Genomic DNA, 23,821 nt, shown 5'->3' on the forward strand with positions numbered 1-23,821 from the left:
CATAATCTGCAACTTTTGCTGAAGATGATGAATCACATAAAGTAAGGATTTAAAAAATATAAAAATTAATATTTACATGTACTAATATAATTTTTTAAAAAACATCTGAATGTAGCAGTAAATTAAAACAGCCAGTGACCACAGTTTCTCACTTCTTCTTGTACTAGATTTTAATGGCGGTTGGTTCTCACTTCTTCATTGCGTGACCATTCTTGAGAGACGTGTTTCTTGCAGGGCTGCAAAATCACAGCCATTTTGCTCCAAAAATTGACCCAATCTGCTCCTGGCGAGCATGATAATGCTCCTCCACACTGAACAGCTCTCTGATAGCAGACGCCATGCAGCGTGTAATACAGGATGTACCACCCCTGAAATGGTTCCACAAAACGGAGAAGACTTGTGAAGGATCTGCCAATGGAGATGAATCTGCCTGGGGCAGAACTGGTTACAGCCACGCCCATGGAGAAGGGGCTGATGGCACCCAAAGCTCAGAGCTGGATGATTCATCATACTTTTTTTGGCTATCAAGGCCTTCCTCTGGGAAATTGTGTATTTCTTTTGGAAACTTTCCTGAAAGCTCAGTGTGTTTCGTTCTTACATGTCATTACACAAAAGTCAAATAGAAGGATATTTGTAAGGTGGCAAAGACATTTACATAGCATTGGAGCTTGTCCTGAGGTGTTTTGAAAGATGGTCATAAATCCAGGAAGGCTGAAACATTGAGTAGTTGATGACAATTTTAATGAACACATATGATGAAAAACAAAACTTACAGTCAGACATAATTTAGAGGTGAATCCAAAATTGGGAACCAGAAACATTAGCATGATGAGGAGAATAAACAAGGTAAAAAAAGGAGGAACCAGGAAGGAGGAATGACAAAGAGGTAATTAAATAATTGGAGCATGAAGTTACGGGTGTGAAGACAAAGAAACTAAGGAACACAGAATAATAATGAAACTAGAATCAATAAAGCAAAGTGCAAAAAAACTCAACAACCAAGCATATTTCCCTTTTTGTCTCCAAAGACTGAAGAAGAAAAGGAATAAGACATTAAGCAGAGAAAACAGCAAAGGTCCCTGCTGTGCAGATTACCATTAATTAGAATCTTCGTTTTCTTAGTTAATTTTTTGTCATTTCTAATTAATGACAAAAAAATTAACTTATAACACCTTAGTCATAGCTAAATGATTTATCTATGATTTAGCTGGCAAAAATTATAGCCAGATCAACCAATAAATTGTTTCTATGAAAGGGTAAACATGGAAATGACAAACTTGGAGCAAATCAAACATTATCTTATTTGTACTCTCCAGGAGTGTCTTCCCTGTTTAATTTTCTCACATGCTTGATGAAGAAAATACAGTACAGCATTTAGAGATATGTTGAACGTCATTGACAAGTCCACACAAAAAGGCGGTTCTAAAGCTACACAGAAATCTAAATCTATATGTGTGTATATATATATATATAGCCTTGACTGTCAGTCTCACTTTTATCTGCTTTGGGTCAGAAAACCCACTGTGGCAACCATGAAGTGGACTGTGGTGTGGTTGTGTTTCTTCAGTTTTGCTGGTGCTGCTCAAGCCAGGCAGGGTAAGACTTGCATATTTTAGATTCTAAAAATATTTTCTATTGAAAATATTTTGGCACTACAACCAAAAAAGGTTTGTGATGTTAAATATAATTTTCTAAAAATATAAAGTAATAAATGTGTGATTTCAAGATTATATTTTGTTCAAATTTTTGCTGTTTAATTTTGCTGTTCTAGATGACAACCATGTCAACAACATCTGCAGCACTTGGGGCACGCAGCACTTTAAGACCTTTGATGGTGATGTGTTCCAGTTTCCTGGCTTGTGTGAGTACAACCTGGTCAAAGACTGCCGCAAATCCGAGAAGAAGTTTTCTGTGCACATTAGACGAGAAGAAAATGACGGAAATATAACAATACGTTATGTTGTGGTCACCATCTCTGAAAATACATTCAACCTAACCGAGACTGAGGTCACTGAAAATGGGAATCCGTAAGTAAAACACACACAACAATACACTAATTAACATATTTTTACATTGTGTTTGTCATTTAAATCTTCAAACTTTTACTCTCTTTTATCAGAGTTACTCTGCCACACTACAGTGGGGGAGTAAAGGTGGAAGAAAGTACATTTTACATCAGGCTTCGAGCTACCAAAGTCGGCATTATAGTCATGTGGAATCGTGAAGATGCAGTCATGGTATACACCTTCCTTTACCCTCCTATAAGTACAGAGTTTTTACAAATCACTTAATCACATTGTCGTAATGTGACTGACTTAAAAGAAACACATTTAATTTTCATGTCAAATGAAACAGTTAGTGATACATTAGCTAACGTCTGCTGAGAGTGCTTCAATTGTTGGAAACGGGGAACTTTTTAAAATAATTATTTATGATGTATCTTTAAACATGATAGAAATAAAGGCTTGATGGTTGAATAACATCAAAGTCAAACAAAGACTGACCTCTTCTTTCTGGTATAAACTAAAAAAATGTGAAACATGATCCTCTCTGTTTTGTGCTTCAGGTGGAAGTTTCAAACGGATACAAGAACCAAACTTGTGGCCTTTGCGGAGATTTCAACGGCGTTCCCGTCTATGATGAGTTCATGGATAATGGTATGTAGTTCATTGAAGTGTGTAAAATGTATTGGAAAATAAGATAAAAACTTATTCATATTCATGACAGGTGTTATGTCATGTTTATGACGGTGTCATGACAGTCTTATTCACAACCCGTCAAATAAAGTGTTACCATAATCAGTCATATCTTTAATGTTCTTTACTTCATCTACATGATCAGGTTTTAAAGTGACTCCCATTGAGCTTGGAATCAAACACAGAGTCCATCTGCCAAACGATGAATGCAAAGACCCCCCTGTAGAAGATGAATCAAAGACAAATGTGTCACATTCATGCAAAGCATTTGTAAGTATATAAATCAGTTTTTTCCAGTAAAAATGTTAAGGAAGATGTTGACTTTTTGTTTCCGTCTTATTTCCTCGCTAAAGCAAACCATCTGTGAAAAAATATTTGACGGGGATTCCTGGAGTTCATGTACCAGCCTGATTAGTGCTGAAGCTTTCATCAAGGCATGTGTGGTAGACATGTGTGCCTGTAACAACGGTACCAGTTACTCCTGTGTCTGCAGCACAATGTCTGAGTTTTCTCGTCAGTGTTCGCACGCAGGAGGACAGCCACCCGACTGGAGGAGACCTGATTTCTGTGGTATGATTCATGTTTGTCTCTTTATTTTTTGTTTTTAAGACTGTAGTTTAATGCGTAAGAGGTTATTGGAGCCATAAAATGTTATTTAACATATTGTTCTTGCATGATATTTTGCCTAAATGATTCTATGAATTACTACTGCTCATTATCTATGGCACCATTTATCTTCACAGGTAAACAGTGTCCCTACAACATGCAGTATGAAGAAAGTGCTTTTCCTTGCATGGATACTTGCACACATCAGGACACAAGATTAGTGTGTGAGGACCATAAAACAGATGGCTGCTTCTGTCCTCCTGGTTAGTTCTCTTTACATTTAAAATGTGTATTCTGCCACTGTTAATTCACCTTCACATAATGAAACTGTTTTTCTCTCAGGAACGGTGTTTGATGATATTTCTGAGAGGGGCTGCATCCCTCTGTCTGAGTGTCAGTGCAAGCATGACGACATCTACGACTCTGGAGAGGTTTACCGTCATGAAAAAACAAACTGGTATGTTTCAACATGTTTACGGAATGTCTTCTTGATGGTAAAGTCATCTTTTTTGTTGCAGCACAGGGATTTTACCAGCACTTTCCTTTATTATATTTCATACAACAAAGGGAAAATAAGGTCATAGTGGATGAAAAACAATCAAATTCATCACAATATTCACACAAAAAACTCTGAAAAGTGTGATATGTATTTGTATTCAGTTCCCTTTTTGTCTGACATCCATTTCTAACAGCTATGCCCACTTTTCTTTGCAAAGTAGCTCAAGCTGGGTCCGATTGGATGGAGAACATCTACATCAATTTTCTGTTTAGTGTTGTTTAGTCTTAACTCCACTGCAGCCTTTAACACGTTTGCTTTCAGGATTTCCCTAAATTTAGCATAATCCACTGTCCCTTTATTTTATCTCCATGCCCATGTCATGACTCTGCCACCATCATGCTTCAAAGTGTAAATTGTGCATTCATTATTATGTGAACGGTTTTCCATGTGAAAACTACAGTTAGGAATATAATACATGTTTGCGGTTATTACTTGTATAACATTTTTAAATGTTATATTATTTCCCTTCCACTTCACAATAATGTCACATACAAAACAAAAATCACATACAATTCTGATAAGATGCTTTAAAAATTAAATGTGTATTAAAACTTTTGCAAGGTTTTATGAACAGATTTGTATTTTTCAGTACTTGTTCAGAGGGGAAGTGGGAGTGTGAGACTTTCGAGACCCCGGCTACATGTGCAGTTGAGGAAGGTTTACATTTCACAACATTTGATGGTACTACCTATACCTTTCATGGAAATTGTCTTTATACCCTGGCCAAGGTGGAGAGCAAGGTAAATAATGAGTCATTTTCTAATTGCTGATAAATAATACAAAGCAGACATGAAAGTGAAGATTTCCCTGTGCTCAAATGTTTTATATATCTCAGGATGGAATAAGTCCAAACTTTACCATTCGGGCCCAGTTGGGACAATGTGGAGGAACAAAATTTGATATTTGTCTAAAGGCTCTTAAAATCCATCTGGGCGTAGATAATGTGAGTAAATTACAGGTGTTAGTATTTACATTCTCAGTTCACAACAATATCTACAGATCACTCATAATTGGTTCTGTCTTTCTACAGGTATTAATGTTTACATCTGAGGGAAAAGTTCAACAGAATATGGAGGACATCAGTTTGCCATATTACTCAGGTGGGTCTGACAAGAAGCAAGTTTTAATTGAGCTAATTTTTTCAGTAATGGAGTTTCTATTTGTGTAACATCAGGTGACATTTCTGACATTATTTACAGGGGACATCAGAATATTTCATGCTTCATCCTTTCATATTTTGCTCAACGCCAAGTTTGGCCTCCAAATTCAGATCCAGCGTGTTCCTGTTATGCAAGTCCTACATCAGTCTGGAAAGCAGCTACAAAGAAAAGACACGTGGTGAGTTTTATGTTTTCCTTTAATTTAGCCAACTTCCTTTATAGACCATGTATTGTATGATAATCAAAACCACACAGGGTTCTTGTGCAGTCAGGAACTGCATGGAAAAGAGTAACATTTCATTTCAGTGTTTAAAGATTGTGGGAAAGGATGGAAAAAATAGAAGGATGGATAAATATTTGTACTCTTCAGACTATTCTTTGTAAAAGGTTTACATTTCACAACATTTGATGGTACTACCTACACCTTTCATGGAAATTGTCTTTATACCCTGGCCAAGGTGGAGAGCACAAGGTGGAGAGCACCTTGGCCAGATGGATGGTACAGACATTTCTGTACTGTCAAAAGAAAAAAAACTTAGATAACTGAGTTTTATTTGAGATAAAAGAGAATATTCCAGTGAGGAGGTGATACAAAAAAATTACGGAAATGTGCTGGAGCTTGGACACTTTGGTGACTTGTTGTTCTTCTGAACATGTTCCTCAGGTTTATGTGGAAACTACAACATGGCTTTGAATGATGATATGACGACTCCTCAAGGGAGCCAAGAAGGAACTGCTGTAACTTTTGGTAATTCTTGGAAGGCCGACCAAACATGCCCAGATGCAGGCAGAATACTTGAAGACCCCTGTTCAGTCACTATGAAAACTGGTAAAAAATAAATTTAACAATGTTATTTTTTTTCCAATCAAATGAAACCCATTGTAGTATTCTATTTAACAGTAAAGCTTTTCTTTTGTTGCTTTGTGAGTATATATATTAAATTTTTATTCAGTATATTTCAAGTTACTGGAAGTGTAAAAATAATTTTACATTTAATTGTAGAGAATTATGCCCGACACTGGTGCGAAATGCTCAGAAATTCAACTGGTTCATTTGCAAACTGCCATTCAGAAGTGAATCCTGACTATTACTACAAGGTACAACAACAACCTCTTCTTTCAGATTTTAATTCTGTTTTATTGGACTATAATTTTCTTAAAGTGTTCTTTTTTTATGCAGCGCTGCCTTTACTCCACCTGCAGCTGTGAGAAAAGCGAAGACTGCTTATGTGCCGTCTTCACCTCTTATGGTCGGGCTTGTGCAGCAAAGGGAAAGTTTGTGACAGATTTTGGAAACCAATGCGGTAATGTGTCTTTAAGTTTCATGACAACACATTAACTGTCATATATAAGTCTTGTAACAGCTAGGTAATTTTCCCATATTATCCACAAAACAGAGAAACACACAAAGAGCTGTCCATCAACTCAGATCTTCACTTACAATCACCGGAGATGCCAGCTGACCTGTAGTTCACTGAGCTCAGATCAGCAGAGCTGCACTTCACATTTCTTGCCTGTGGTTGGCTGTTTCTGCCCTGATGGTCTCTATCTGAATGAAAAAGATGCTTGTGTACCCAAAGAAGAATGTTCCTGTTCCCATAATGAAGATTACATTGAAGCAGGAACGTCTGTCAACATCAAATCTGAGCACTGGTGAGTCAGAAGAAACCTTAAGTAGTGGTTATATTTTTTTTCAGCATGAATAAAATGGTTGTAACTTGAATGGCATCTCTGTTTCATCATATGAACTTGATTCTTTTTCCAAGTGTGTGTGCCAATGGAAGGCTTCATTGCCATTCCTTGAAAAAGCAGAACACAGGTAGGTAATTGGGGCTCTCATTTCTTTACTTTCCAATAACATTGATATTGGGTTAACATTAACATTATGTATGTTGAAAGTATTTCTTCTGTTTACAGAATGTCCTCATCCAAAAGTGTACTTCAACTGCTCCACTGGGATGGCTGATGACCAGAGACCACACTGTGTTCAACGTTGTTTGAATCTGGATGATGATGTTTGTGTGAGTTGCTGTCTTGTTTATCTTTAATGAGATCATCTCCTGATTATTTGTATGTGGATTAATAGTAACCCTTTGCTAATTTGTCTACTTCTGTGTGCATCTATTACCATAATTTATTTTCACATAATAAATAAACCTATTGCAGACTGTCCTCAGATCTGTGAAAGTATAGATTCTTTTTGCATGATAGTTGTGAAAGATCAAAATAGTTATTTTCTTTTTAAAATAACTTTAAAAGTGTAGAAATACTTTGAAGTTAATTCTCCATCTAAGTTGCCTCAATAGACCAGTGCCTGCCTTTGACTGATTGTTTTGTGAAGGAAACAGTCAAACAGAAGAAACTTTCTTTGCAAATATTTATTTTATCCATAAGTTAACCTTTAGAAAAAATGGGTGATTTTCTGTGGTATAGATATGACTCGGCTGACTGTATGTTACCAGAAAATCAATAAAAACACACCTTTTTAGGGATAGTTCATGGGTCACTACAGCAAACCATCATTAAAACATGTTTTAATGTATTCATGATTAAAACTCTTTATTTTGAAGTATTATTTAGCTTTTTCCACTCTTACATGTTTCAGATTATCACATGCATTTTTATATCAGACAAACATGACCTGAGTTTATGTCTTTTTTTTTCTTCAGTTCTTAAGCTAGGTGTCTCATCAAGCAATACTTTCATATAGCCAAAACTGGTGGGCCTCTGAATAGTTGTCTTTATTGATATATTGTTTATCACTTGAGAGAGCAGATCTGATTGAATATTAATTGAGATAGGCTAATTCCATGAAATAATGCCTACAATGAAAACTGAGAATGATTAATTGCTGTGTATCTACTTGATGACTCTACATTTCCTTTCCAGGATGCGTCAGAATGTGTATCTGGCTGCATGTGTCCTTCTGGTCATTTTGATGATGGTCAAGGCTCATGTGTGAAAAAGACAGAGGATTGTTCATGCAAGCACAATGGTCAATTCTATAAGCCTGGAGTCGCAGTTTACCAAGATTGTAACCGCTGGTAAAAAAAAGAAAGAAAAAATCGTTATGCTGCTTGTGCTGCATTATTTAAAAAACATTTTGTTGAAAATTTTAATTTTAAATATAATGCATTTATTTTGTTTTGCTTTTACTCTACCCATTTAGTATTTGTAGAGGTGGGAAGTGGAAATGTACATCATACAGCTGTTCACAGAGCTGCATTATATATGGAAGTGGACATCACAAAACATTTGATAAGCAGCTATATGAGTTTCAAGGAGACTGTTCCTATGTTGCTGTCAAGGTAAGTTTATACAAAAACACTTAAAATTTGTTCAAAACTGTGGTTTTATTATTAGAAAGAATATCTAAGCTTTTACCATATAAATAACACAAATATAAATTGCCTCAAAGCAATTAAAAAGTTTTTCTATGAAATGGCTAATATGCAATAACAAAACACAATAGGAATTTGAATGTAAAGCTACATCGCTTTTCAAATGTAATCATACCCCCTAAAGCTTTTTCACATCTTTGTCAGATTACAACCACAAATGTCACTGTAATTTATTTTCCCTTTTTAGAGATATGTAAGTAAAGGTACTAAACACATATACACAAAACACCCTTCACATTGTTATTCACAAAATACAACCAGCAATATGTACTTTTACTTTTACTTCACAATTATGAGCTTGTTTGTTTACAGTGGACGATCAGACAAAATCATATCAAAGTAGATTGACGTTTGCAGTTGTAACAAAACAGTTATGAAAAATTATTGTTTTTGTTTCGCACTGTATAAATGCTGCAACCTCACTGACTCCTTGAGGCCATTGCGACGCAAAAATGGAGGTTCAAAGTTAATAATAAACACACTAAATCTATTTATCTAAAGGTATAGCTACCAGAAAAAAGTACTTGGTAAAATGCAAAGAATGCAATCAGATAATTACTCTGGACTTTTGAGAAGTACTTTGACTACTTTGTCCTATATTAGCAAATTAATATGTTTAGAGACTGTGTGAGCATGTTAGATTTTTCCAAAGGGTAAATGCTAGAAATTCTTGAAGCATAAATATTCTTTACAGTAAAGAATATTTATTGACAGTAAGGTCAATATGTTCTACTCTATCACACAAACTAATGCAAAGGATGCTCTTGCTTTCAAAGCAAGAATACTTTCTATAAGTTCATAATGTATAATTTTTCAGTACTAATGGAAACCAATTTTAAAAATGTATTTGTTTAGAACAAATGTTCTAATAAAACGGTAGAGGATGAAATTGAAGTAATCACAGAAGATGAACCATGTGGATCAACAGGGACAACATGTTCTAAAACTGTCAGGATTCAGCTGGGGGTAAGGCAAAGAACTCAAATAATAATACATATTGTGTTAGAATGGTGTTCATGATTTACAAAGAGTGAAATCTTCTCTATATTTCAGAAACATGTGATCATCCTCACTGACGGCACTTTTAAAGAAATAGTTTTGGAAAATGGCACCGAAATACCATACGAAATAATAAATCGAGGCTTCTATGTTGTAGTACATTCCAGCATTGGTCTAAGAGTAATTTGGGATCGCAAAACCTATTTTGTTATAACACTGGAACCATATTACAAGGTAAGTCACAGTAATTGGTTTCTGGGTAAGAAATAGATATTTTCTTTTCAACTAACTCCAACCTTCGGCCATCCGCAGAATACAAACATTTCTCAGTTCCACTACAATATAGAATTGGTGACATGCTTTTTCTAAATGTTGACTAAAAATGATAGATACAATCTCAGTAAAATGTGTTTCTTTACATGGTATAAAATGTGCCAATGACTGACTTGTTTATATTTGTGCAGGGTGAAGTGTGTGGCCTGTGTGGAAACTTTGATGGTAATGGAGAGAACGACTTCACCACCCGGAGTGGGTTGGTAGTGAGCAGCCCATTAGAGTTTGCAAACAGCTGGAAAGGGGACAGCTCTTGCTCAAATGTGGATAAGCTTATTGACGCTTGTGAAAAAGCACCTCATCGAGACCATTGGGCAAAAATGAAGTGCAACATCATAAATGGAGACACATTCAAAGAATGCCACTCCAAGGTAGTGCAATGGTTGTTCTAGCAATGAAAATATTACACATGAAGTATTAGAGAAAAAAACTATCATTTTCAATGCCTAAACAGGTAGAGCCCCAACCGTTCTACGAAAAATGTGTGAAGGACTCATGTGCCTGTGACACTGGAGGAGACTGCGAGTGTTTCTGTTCAGCTGTTGCAGCTTATGCTCAAGCTTGCAATGATGCTGGTGTTTGCATTTCATGGAGAACTCCAGAAATCTGTCGTAAGTGAATAATTTTCCTCCTGTATTACTATATAAAAATCTGGGTGTTTTTCTTAGTCTGTTGCACAGTTTAATCTTCAACCTGGTATTTTCACGAGCTGTAATCAGAAATCCACTTACTGAAATAAAACTTTAGTAAGTGTGTTATTGAATGTATTTATTGATTTGTGACTGTAAATTTCCATGGTTAGTCAGGACAAAGGATTCTGATATAAATTATTATCATCATGAACATAATCCTCAAAGAAGAAAAAACAGCAATTATTTTAAGATATAGCATCATTTGAAAACAAAACCAATTTTCAAACTGAAATTTTGTTCCTTTAATAAATTTTTTCTACAACTTCTTCTTAGCTGTCTTCTGTGATTTCTACAACTTCCACAATGAACAATATGATTGCTTATGGCACTACCATCCATGTACTCCAATCACATATCAGGGTTGTTCAAAGCTATTCTGTTCGAAGGTTTGAAGGTAAGGTCTGAACTAAGGCATTTTGGAGTTGCAAAACAATATGAAAATCAAATTATTTCCAATGAATAAGGTAAGTCTTCTATGACTTCTATGTGCAATGCACTTACAATTTTCATGCATACGTTTTTACAGGTTGTTATCCTAGTTGCCCAGAGTATGCCCCAATATTTGATGAAAAAGAAAACAGATGTGTGGAAATATGTCCGATAAAAATAAATACTACAACTACAACTGAACCTACTACTATAACATCCCCAACAACCACAAAATCAACAACAGAATATACCACTACAACCGGAACATCAACTACAACTACTACTACAACCACTACAACTACCACAACAACCACTACAAGTACACCCACAACCACAGAATCAACAACAACTGAAACAATAACTACAACGCCAACAACTACAACTACCACAACAACCACAACTACCCCTACAACCACAGAATCAACGACAACTGAAACTACAACTGAAACAACAACCACAACTACGACAACAACCACAACAACTACACCCACAACAACAGAATCAACAACAACTGAAACTACAACTGAATCTACTACTGAAACACCAACTACAACCACAACTACCACAACAACTACTACAACAACTACCCCTACAACCACAGAATCAACGACAACTGAAACTACAACTGAATCTACTACTGAAACACCAACTACAACCACTACAACCACAACAACTACCCCTACAACCACAGAACCAACGACAACTGAAACTACAACTGAATCTACTACTGAAACACCAACTACAACCACTACAACCACAACTACCACAACAACCACTACAACAACTACCCCTACAACCACAGAATCAACAACAACTGAAACTACAACTGAATCTACTACTGAAACACCAACTACAACCACAACTACCACAACAACCACAACAACTACACCCACAACCACAGAATCAACGACAACTGAAACTACAACTGAATCTACTACGCCATGTACTCCTGGTTGTGAGTGGTCAGAATGGTTTGATGTACATGATTCAAAAAAAGATAAAAATGACAATGAAACATATGACAACATCAGACACAATGGCCATGACATATGCTATCATCCTGAAAAAATTGACTGCAGATCGACCGAAAATCCTGAGAGGGCCCTAAGTGACTATTTGAGTGAAACTGGACAAAAGGTTACCTGTAATGTTGACAGTGGGCTGATATGTAAAAAAGAAGACCAGCCAAGACCATACAAGTGTTTTAACTACAAGATACGGGTCTGTTGTAGCACATGTGAAATGACCACCACAACTGAATCTACAACTACAACCACAACTACCACAACAACCACAACAACTACAACCACAACTACCACAACAACAACCCCTACAACCACAGAATCAACAACAACAACTGAAACACCAACTACAACCACAACTACAACAACAACCACAACAACTACACCCACAACAACAGAATCAACAACAACTGAAACTACAACTGAATCTACTACTGAAACACCAACTACAACCACAACTACCACAACAACCACAACAACTACTACAACTACCCCTACAACCACAGAATCAACGACAACTGAAACTACAACTGAATCTACTACTGAAACACCAACTACAACCACAACTACCACAACAACCACAACAACTACTACAACTACCCCTACAACCACAGAATCAACGACAACTGAAACTACAACTGAATCTACTACTGAAACATCAACTACAACCACGACTACCACAACAACCACAACAACTACTACAACTACCCCTACAACCACAGAATCAACGACAACTGAAACTACAACTGAATCTACTACTGAAACACCAACTACAACCACTACAACCACAACAACTACCCCTACAACCACAGAACCAACGACAACTGAAACTACAACTGAATCTACTACTGAAACACCAACTACAACCACTACAACCACAACTACCACAACAACCACTACAACAACTACCCCTACAACCACAGAATCAACAACAACTGAAACTACAACTGAATCTACTACTGAAACACCAACTACAACCACAACAACCACAACAACTACACCCACAACCACAGAATCAACGACAACTGAAACTACAACTGAATCTACTACGCCATGTACTCCTGGTTGTGAGTGGTCAGAATGGTTTGATGTACATGATTCAAAAAAAGATAAAAATGACAATGAAACATATGACAACATCAGACACAATGGCCATGACATATGCTATCATCCTGAAAAAATTGACTGCAGATCGACCGAAAATCCTGAGAGGGCCCTAAGTGACTATTTGAGTGAAACTGGACAAAAGGTTACCTGTAATGTTGACAGTGGGCTGATATGTAAAAAAGAAGACCAGCCAAGACCATACAAGTGTTTTAACTACAAGATACGGGTCTGTTGTAGCACATGTGAAATGACCACCACAACTGAATCTACAACTACAACCACAACTACCACAACAACCACAACAACTACAACCACAACTACCACAACAACAACCCCTACAACCACAGAATCAACAACAACAACTGAAACACCAACTACAACCACAACTACAACAACAACCACAACAACTACACCCACAACAACAGAATCAACAACAACTGAAACTACAACTGAATCTACTACTGAAACACCAACTACAACCACAACTACCACAACAACCACAACAACTACTACAACTACCCCTACAACCACAGAATCAACGACAACTGAAACTACAACTGAATCTACTACTGAAACACCAACTACAACCACAACTACCACAACAACCACAACAACTACTACAACTACCCCTACAACCACAGAATCAACGACAACTGAAACTACAACTGAATCTACTACTGAAACACCAACTACAACCACAACTACCACAACAACCACAACAACCACAACAACTACTACAACTACCCCTACAACCACAGAATCAACAACAACTGAAACTACAACTGAAACACCAACTACAATCACAACTACCACAACTACCACAACAACTACACCCACAACCACAGAATCAACAACAACTGAAACTACAACTGAATCTACTACTGAAACACCAACTACAACCACAACTACCACAACAACCACAACAACTACTACAACTACCCCTACAACCACAGAATCAACGACAACTGAAACTACAACTGAATCTACTACTGAAACACCAACTACAACCACAACTACGACAACAACCACAACAACTACTACAACTACCCCTACAACCACAGAATCAACAACAACTGAAACTACAACTGAAACACCAACTACAATCACAACTACCACAACTACCACAACAACTACACCCACAACCACAGAATCAACAACAACTGAAACTACAACTGAATTTACTACTGAAACACCAACTACTACAACAACTACTACAACAACTACCCCTACAACCACAGAATCAACGACAACTGAAACTACAACTGAATCTACTACTGAAACACCAACTACAACCACAACTACCACAACAACCACAACAACTACTACAACTACCCCTACAACCACAGAATCAACGACAACTGAAACTACAACTGAATCTACTACTGAAACACCAACTACAACCACAACTACCACAACAACCACAACAACTACTACAACTACCCCTACAACCACAGAATCAACGACAACTGAAACTACAACTGAATCTACTACTGAAACACCAACTACAACCACAACTACGACAACAACCACAACAACTACTACAACTACCCCTACAACCACAGAATCAACAACAACTGAAACTACAACTGAAACACCAACTACAATCACAACTACCACAACAACTACACCCACAACCACAGAATCAACAACAACTGAAACTACAACTGAATTTACTACTGAAACACCAACTACTACAACAACTACTACAACAACTACCCCTACAACCACAGAATCAACGACAACTGAAACACCAACTACAACCACAACTACTACCACAACTACACCAACAACCACAGAATCAACAACAGCAACTAAGTCTACAACTAAATCATTGCCTACTACCACCACTTCAACATCAACTAAAAAACCACCTCCAACTACATCCACCCCATGTGAACAGTGGGGTGTGCAGGTAAGTTGCTTCATTTCAAACCCCTTTAATTAATTTTTGGAGGGGGCGGAGGGACTGTAATTATGTATTTATTTTTGTGGTATTTTTAATGTTGTTTTCTTGCTATTTCTGTTGACATCCTATCACTGGCTCTTTTTTTTTTTCTTGTCTACAGCAAAATGAGATGTTTTATTTTTGCAACTGCACCATGGCAAGATGTATTGGAGGCAATAAAATTGAAATAGTTCCATATGAATGTCCAACTATGGAGCCCGTAACTTGTGCCAATGGGAAAAACCCTGTTCTTGTATATGATTATTATCATTGCTGCCAACATTATGAATGTGACTGTAAGTTTTCTATTTAAAAACTAAGAAATTTATAAACAGCTGAACATTATGCTCACTCATAGATTAAGTTATTCTTATCATCCAAGAAAATATCCATGTACTTAAAAGTATAAATAGCAACAATTAATCTATAACAGCCCTGGGCTTCAAATGTATTTGTTTCATAAAGAGCTTCCATGTAAGGATGAAAATATTTATTGCCAATGTGCTTTTTCTAGTTACTTCACTTGTGTGAAGTGGTGTGGCAAATGAAGAACCTAATTGTACTCATGAAGGGAATCATATTATTGAGACTGTTTAGTGGATAGTTTTTGTTTTTATTAAGTATTTACATTTTTCTGTCACTGTAGGTGAATGCGAAGGCTGGGGAGATCCTCATTACATTACTTTTGATGGCAAATACTACAGTTACCAAGGAAACTGTACCTACTATTTGATGAAAGAAATTACACCAATGCATGGCTTAGAAATTTTAATTGAAAATGTCCATTGTGACCCTACTGAAGATGTTTCCTGTCCTCGAGCTTTAATTGTGAATTATGGAGCACAAAGTATCAAACTGATCAACTTTAATCTTGGTGGACGACCTGATTTGAAGGTAACACGTGATGACCTTTTTTGAACAATAGCTTTTAAACTACATATACATAGGTGGGTAAAGTCATTAACACGTCAACATTTTTCTCAGAAGGTAAAAGAAATGGCACAAGGAATACATGTTGAACACACTTGAATAAATATATAAAATATTTGGTGGAAAAAGCCTATTAATATCATTGTTTTGAGGTGTGTGAACGGGCTGCAATTTGTGTGAGCCTATTATTTATTATTATTACTGAAGAAATTCTATTTGATATTTCTATATGTTTTTGAAGTTCTCTGAGTCTGCCTAAGCTCTTGGGGAAAAGAAATCATAAGAGGGGCACCTGGCTTGTTACAGCTCGAACAACACTCCTGTGAACATTTAGAAGTTTATAAAACTATAACTACTGTGTGTTTTGCAATTATACAAATTTTTTGTGAAGGTTTATTTGATTTTACAATAGGTCCACTCTGTGGAAAAGACTAGTGATATCACTGTTATTCCTTCGTTATCTAAATTAGGTTGGGACAAAGTCACTTTTTGCAAGCCATCAGTGGATATTAAAACAAGCTTTATTTGCACATAAGAGGAGGAATGCTATATAAAAATAAATATAAATTTATAGACTAATTTATTTTGATTTTATCATATGCATATACAAATTACATGCTATTATCACTAACATGCAATCAAAATATTAGCTTCATACTAATACTATCTACTTCTGCTTTTTTCAGGCATTTAAAAATGAAGATGTAGAAAATCTAAGGCTCCCTTATTGGAAAGATGGTGTTAAAGTGATGAGCACTAATATTAACTTGGTGTTAGAGATCCTTCGTCTAAATGTGGTTGTTAAATTTGGAAGAACTGGCTTCAGTATCAACCTTCCATATAAGTACTTTGGAGGAAACACACAGGGTCATTGTGGTAAGAATGTCCTCTCAGAATGCATCTGTACACAGATATACAGATAGGATCTGTATACACCTTTCAGTTTGAATGGAGAAAATGACACTAGAACATTTTTGATAGGAACTTGCTCCAACAATCAAGATGATGACTGCAGATTGCCTAGCGGTACAGTAGCAGAAAATTGCGGTGTGATGGCCGACGACTGGCTTCTGAAGAAAGATAAGGGAAAAACTGGCTGCATACCTAAACGTACACCTCCACAGAAACCATGCAAACAAAATCCAGATTCTGTTTGTGAACTGCTTAAGGACCCCTCAGGGTACTTTACAAATCGTCTTGATCTGTATCATTTTCTTCAGCTTTTTAAAAAGTCTTTTTAATGAATTTTTATTTTCCACTTCAGTGCCTTTGCTGAATGCCATTCCCAGATCTCTCCAGACAATTTCTACAAAGGATGCGTTTTTGATAGCTGCTATGTTCACAACCGGGCAGTGGAGTGCACAAGTTTGGAGACTTATGCTGCTGCCTGCGCAGAGATTGGAATTTGTATTGACTGGAGGAAGTACACTAATATATGTGGTACAATATTTTTTTCTCAACATAGAAAATTCAAAATAAAAAAAAAACACATTGTATTTAGTTATTATTTCCTAGCACTGGAATTTGAAATTTTGTTTTCATATTTTTTCTGTTCTTTTTGTTTGCTTTTTACCCATAGCCAGCAACTGTCCATCAGGCAAAATTTATAAATCTTGTGGACCTGCAGACCAACCAAGCTGTGAGGACAAGTGAGTTCTAATAAAAAGTTGGGGTTTTTTTTGCTGCTTGTTTTAGCACACAATTAATTAGCAAATGGAAAAAAGAAACATAGGAAAAGTAAAGGAACAGTTAAAGCAACCCAGTTATATCACAATGATCCCCTTTAAATCAAAATTAGTTTGAGACAAACTCAGGTGATCTTTATTAAAGGATGAAATACTGTCACATTCAATACATTAGAATATTAATGTAAGTTCCTTTAACTCAGGAACTCAATTTACTCAGCAAAACACATTATATAGATTTATTAATATTAAAAATAATAGGAATTATTTTCCACTGGGAGATTTTAAAAATATTTCCCAGATATAAATTCTTGGTCCCGTTCAGATTAGATCTAAATCATGCCTTTGCTTCTACTTTACACCTTCTATAATTTGCATGGTCACTGGATTTCACTGTTATTATCATGTCTCAAAAATATTCATTTATAATTAGCAATGTTTAAAATGTGATTACATTTCCCTTGGCATGAAATGCAAAGATCAAATGCAACATAAATAACGATTTTAACAATAAAACACATGATGTTTTTCATATCTAAAACTTGCAGTCCTAACGATCCAGTCATGAACTACACTACTGAGGGCTGCTATTGTCCTGAAGGAATGAAACTGTTCAGCAAAGAATCAAATATTTGCGTTAAAAGTTGTGGTAAGTATGTAAGAACAATTCTCAACATCTGTTTCAGTTATTAAGATTCAACATCTTTGGTTCGTTTCATTTGCTTCTCTAGCTGTCTTTGAGTTTAACAAGAGTCTACATTCTGAGGCTGTTCGTCAGTGTGCTCAATATGTTCACATTTCTGTATTCAAAATATTTAGGTGATATTACAAATACTGCTTCCATAGTTATTAGAGTAACTGAAGCTCGGTTTGCCTTTGAATGAACTAGTGTCTTACCTAAAATTAGACAACTGCAGCCAAAAAGAGTGTATAAACAAATAGGTACACCTGCTTAATCTATCATTTGGGTTTCCTCTTCCCATCGAAAGATTTCTGATATACGGTTTGCTTAGAGCATTTTCAACTATCTGTCAGAGAGTACCTTCTTGGGGATTGTGTCTTTCCTTGAGACATTTTAGGACGTACAAGAAATGAACATGAAGCAATAGTGTATATGTTTGCTATTTCTATTTTACTGTAAATCAAAACCAGTTTCTTTAAGTTCATAGATACATGATACTTTATTTATTTATTTATTTATTTTTTGCAGTGATTATATAAGTAAAACAGTACCAAATAGTTGAATCCAAATTAAAAGTAACTTATTTCAATAAGCTATTTGGCAAGAGCATTAGCATATAGAGACAACAAAGAGACTCACATAAATATGTTTGTGCTGTTTAAACAGGATGTCTTGATCCCAATGGGAAGCCCCGTGAGGTGAGCCACACATTGATTTTTATGTACTGTTCTCTACTTGTTTTTTATACATTTAAACCAACATTATTATTTTTTCAGTTCAACGAGACATTTGAATACAAATGTCAGGCCTGTGTGTGTGACGAATCCACCAAAACTGTGATCTGTAAGCCTAAGACGTGCCCACCCACTGCTTTACCAAAATGCATCTATCCAGGATTTGTTCTTGTCAACCAAACTGATCCATCAAATCCCTGCTGCAATGTCCATGTTTGCCGTAAGACACAACAATAATGCTGATTACTGTTTGCTGCTCATTAGTGTTTAAATTAGTAATAAACTGAGTTCTTCTTCTTTGTGTTAACAGAATGTCAGAGCCATGCTTGTCCAGACATCAACATGAACTGTGATGTTGGCTTTATGCCAAACATCAGTGTTCCAGAGGGAAAATGCTGTCCAGAAAGTACATGTGGTGAGTCTATAAAATCAGTTTGTACATACATGAGGTCCAATGGATAAAGAATCATTTTGAGTGATCTTTGTTTTTACATAAATGTCAACTTTCTTTCCTAGAACCCAAAAGAGTCTGTGTGCTAAATGATGTTGAATATCAGGTAAGGAATATATGAAATGCATTGAGAAGATAAATATGTACCTTTTAAGATTTAGTCATTGTTAGACTAAAATTTGCAGGCTAACATTGAATTTATGTGGATTTCTCAGCCTGATTCTTCCGTTCCTGGCCAAAAATGTGAGAACTGCTTCTGTTCCTCAAGCTCTTCATCTGGTGGTCTGATGGAAATAAAGTGCGAGAAGCAGCAGTGCAAAGAAACATGCAGAAGGGTGAGGAAGACAATGTAACGTGTATGACACACTCAACTGGCCCTTTATTTTCCAAAGGGCCAGTTGAGAATGAAAAGAATTGCAAATATTAAGGTTTTACTGCAATCAATGTTATTGCATCGACATATATGACTACCTGAATCAGAGCAAGACAACATGATTACGATATTACAGTTGCCATTAAGTAAACACCAAAAGTGTTGTACAGCATTCCAGGACAAATTGGAAAAAAATAAGACACATTCTCCACTAACAGAACAGATTAACAGAAAGGTTTATAACAGCGATTAAAATTTGCAGTTTCAAATGTCTTAAGATTCTCCACTATAGCAGATGAAAATCTAGTTTTTTACATCTGTTTGACTACTTACGGAAAGTTGTAAAATCCTGTTTTATTTATGTAAAAAAAAACTTTTAGCAACATGAACTGTTTTTTTAATTACATATTTTGATGAGTAATTTGCAAGTGCCACGTCAACGAGTCCCTTTGGCAATCTATGAAAAATGTTTAGACTCTCTCTATAGAAACTCATAAGCTCATTAAGGATGGTGGACACATTTTTTAATACTAAAGAAAGAAAACAAAATAACCCTGATTAATCATAACCTATGCTGTTTTTAGCAGTAATATTGCTATTGCATAATTTTCTGATATTGCGCAGCCTCCTTAAAAGACTGGCATGTGTATCTGTAGCAAAAGTGGCTCTGCAAGCATTAACGTGGGGTTGCAAACAAATGCAGCCTTGACAAATTGTCTGATTTAGAAAATAAAATACAAAATTATATAAAATATTCACCACTTTTAGTTGTAAGTTATTTTCCAGCATACACATAGAATATTTGGGGTGATAACAGAAATGTTGAATGGGTGTGAATAAATTTATAATTAACTGTTATTATTATTATTATTATTATTATTATTATTTTACCATATGGATGTATTGAATTAGCTTTTTTTCTCTCAGGGATTTGAATATAAAAAACCCAACTCAGATGATTGCTGTGGGACGTGTGTGCAGACCCAGTGTGTGTTCATTGTTAATGGCAATGAGACACTCTTAAAGGTAAACCAAATCCTCTCTGTGGGTGTGTATTAATTTCTGTAAGTATAAAACAACTAAGTATGTGGTTATCTGTGTGGTACTTTTCAGGAAGGAGAAACCTGGTCACCACCAGAAAATAAATGTGAAAGTAAGACTTGTGTTAAGAATGGTGAGACTCTTACAGTCACCAATAAGCAAATCATTTGCCCAGCATTCCAAGAGAGCAACTGCAAGAATGTAAGTGCCTGGTTTAATGCATAAACCCACACTGGATCATATACAAAGAAAAATTAAAACTTTTTGTTGTTGTTTTGTTTTCTATTCAGGACACAATTCAGACTGCAGCAAATGGCTGCTGCAAAATCTGTGAGTATGATTATTTTTCTTGTCTTTAGAGTTAGAGATACTGAAACAAGCACAAAAACTGACATTTTTCCTTCCTCTCACATTTTAAAAGGTGTGGAAAAAGAGAAGGCCTGCAGTCTGGTTAGCCGGACAACTCCTATCAACCACAATGGCTGTCGGTCTGAGTTGAATATGCCGTCATGTGAAGGATCATGCGTCACTTTCACTAAGTAAGTATGACATTACTTTTAGTTTTGTCTTCCTCTGGATGGTCATCAGATCATTTATTAAGCAGTTGTGAAGTAATGAATGTGCTGATTTTTTCTGTCCTTGATCCTTTCAGATACTCTGACGCAGCGGGTGCTATGGAGCATTCCTGCTCCTGCTGTAAGGAGAGACGCGCCAGCAACCGCACTGTTACCCTGGCATGTAACGATGGTGCGCACGTCCAGTTCACTTATGTGCATGTGGAGGAGTGCGGCTGTGGTCACACAGAGTGCACCACACCTGCTGCACTGCATGTTCGCAGAAAGCGACGCTTCACACTGCAGTGACCCAATCCTCTGTCCTCACATGTGGGATACAGATGTATCTCCAAGAATCATTTAATTAATCATTAAATCTCTAATAAGGTATAGCATACTTTGTGGAGTTCATTTATCAGTTGATTGAATAAAAGCATGCATCTAAGTTTCAGTCTCCTGTCTTTAGTTATTTTGATTGTGGCAGTCATCACATATTCCCCACTTGCTTGCATATATTAATGATAATGAAATGTTTGAATATTTACAATTTCAGAATAATAACTTCGGTTGTTCTATGAACAATAAAACATATCCTAATCTATATAAAACATTGACCCTTTACAGCCCTGCAAGTATAAGCATGCTTGACAAAGCTTATACTTGTATATACTTTTTTTTTGGGATACAAATGCACCACAAAATGCTAGGGATAAAACAGATCCATCCATGATCTAAGATATTAGCATGACAGAAACTTTCCATAAGAAGGAAAGATAGAAATTATAAATTAGTAAGAAGCTTTTTTTATTACATAAAGTATATATATATATATAACCTTCTAAGGTTGCCTTAGCTAAGATTAGTGTTCATGAGTCATACATGAACACTAAGCTAAGATTAGTGTTCATGAATATATATATATATATATATATATATATATATATATATATATATATATATATATACTGTATATATCACTTCTTCTGTCACATTTGACATAGAGAAGATGACATTTTGTCTCATTGCTGTTTCAACAATGTTATTTGGCACTCACTTCAGTGTGTGAACTCCAGTTTTCTAAGAAAACTTTCAAATGTTGTGTTTATCTGACATGATGCTGATGTATTTGCAAATAGACATCACTCAAAGACAAAGAAATCTGAATAAACACAAGACCAAACATTCTCCTCAGGGATTTTGTAATAGGCAGAATAATTGTAGGTTTTCTTAATTCAGCTGCTTAGGTCCTAAACCAGGGGTACCTTAAGTCGGTCCTTGAGGGCCGGCATCCTGCATGTTTTAGTTCTCTCCCTGATGCTGGTAATAACCTTTTCAGCATGTCAATGTTCTTCTTAGGACTCTAATGAGCCATCATTGGATCCAGGTGCGTTAAACTAGGGCGAGAACTAAAACACGCAGTCCTAAACCAATACCATACCCATACCATCACTCTCACCTGAAATGCTGAGATATTTCTTTTACAACATATTTAACAAAAAACACTAAAATTTTCTGTCATTGATCCACATAATATTGTCCCAAAAGTCTTGTGGACCATGAAGATGGTTTTTTTAGCCACTTAGAGATCTGACTTTGTGTTTGGTGAGAAGCACTGTTGACCAAAAACAATTAACTTCCCCATGGATCCTACATGATGAGTCTTACTGTTGACTCATGAACACTAATCTTAGCTAAGGCAACCTTAGAAGGTTTTATCTGTTTGTGGAAAATGACTGCATCTGGTTTGCTGAAGTTTCTGTTTAGGAATTGCTTTTTTTGCAGAATAATATTTCTTTGTTTATTTAACCCTTCTGCAATCATAGCTGGATGCTCAGAAACAGTGAGACAGATGTCACAGTCTGACAATGGGGAAATAACAGGGTTGTCCTGTCAACCCGTCAGATCTCAAAATCACAGAAATAAGAAAAAGAAACTTGTAAAAGTGCCCACGGTGTCAGTTTGACCCTTTCGAAATGGCAAGGAGAAACAATGCACAGGGTTGAAAAATCCAACAGTGTTAGTTATGGTTAAAAGGGAAAATGCATATTAATAAACATGAATATTTAAACTCATTGCAATGTGCAAAACTTAGATGAGACATATGTTCTACAGTACCAGGTAGGTTTATGGTTTAGAACAAGGCCTATGTGCTGTTCTTCAGTTTTGTCTGTACAGTTTTCCAAGTATGAACTGCTCAGAGATCCAACAGTATCCTCTAGTCATAATCCTCCTGTATAAGCTTTCAGAATGTTTAATGTAATTATTCAGTGGGGCAGCACCCCAAATGTAACATTTTGTACACTAATGAAATATCAGCAATGCTCCTTATTGGTTTAGATCGGCGCATGATGTTTCTTTTTAAGATATTTTTGCTCTGCTTCGTGTTGTCAGATAGGTTGTATTTAGGGGATTTCTTGAATTT

At 36.0% G+C, this 23,821-nt stretch overlaps 1 protein-coding gene across 1 annotated transcript; it reads left to right on the forward strand.

The window, feature by feature from the left end:
• Window positions 1-120: 120 nt before the first annotated feature.
• Window positions 121-21,844, forward strand: LOC116710507 (mucin-2-like). The gene is given in 44 exon segments (XM_032549598.1): window positions 121-1,596; window positions 1,772-2,027; window positions 2,120-2,237; window positions 2,567-2,657; window positions 2,842-2,966; window positions 3,050-3,266; window positions 3,440-3,565; window positions 3,645-3,759; window positions 4,451-4,601; window positions 4,697-4,804; window positions 4,892-4,961; window positions 5,061-5,158; window positions 5,160-5,199; window positions 5,686-5,850; window positions 6,025-6,119; window positions 6,202-6,325; window positions 6,419-6,674; window positions 6,788-6,840; window positions 6,939-7,042; window positions 7,911-8,065; window positions 8,191-8,329; window positions 9,278-9,388; window positions 9,476-9,655; window positions 9,886-10,125; window positions 10,209-10,365; window positions 10,720-10,836; window positions 13,334-14,916; window positions 15,071-15,245; window positions 15,596-15,843; window positions 16,566-16,755; window positions 16,861-17,059; window positions 17,144-17,319; window positions 17,459-17,528; window positions 18,113-18,213; window positions 18,913-18,944; window positions 19,023-19,200; window positions 19,291-19,395; window positions 19,497-19,537; window positions 19,647-19,766; window positions 20,732-20,830; window positions 20,918-21,046; window positions 21,136-21,175; window positions 21,267-21,384; window positions 21,498-21,844. Coding segments are annotated over 44 exon segments (7,440 nt in total). The 5' UTR covers window positions 121-1,382; the 3' UTR covers window positions 21,709-21,844.
• Window positions 21,845-23,821: the final 1,977 nt, after the last annotated feature.

The sequence above is a fragment of the Xiphophorus hellerii genome, chromosome 2 (assembly GCF_003331165.1).
Source record: "Xiphophorus hellerii strain 12219 chromosome 2, Xiphophorus_hellerii-4.1, whole genome shotgun sequence".
In the NCBI taxonomy this organism is placed as follows: domain Eukaryota; kingdom Metazoa; phylum Chordata; class Actinopteri; order Cyprinodontiformes; family Poeciliidae; genus Xiphophorus; species Xiphophorus hellerii.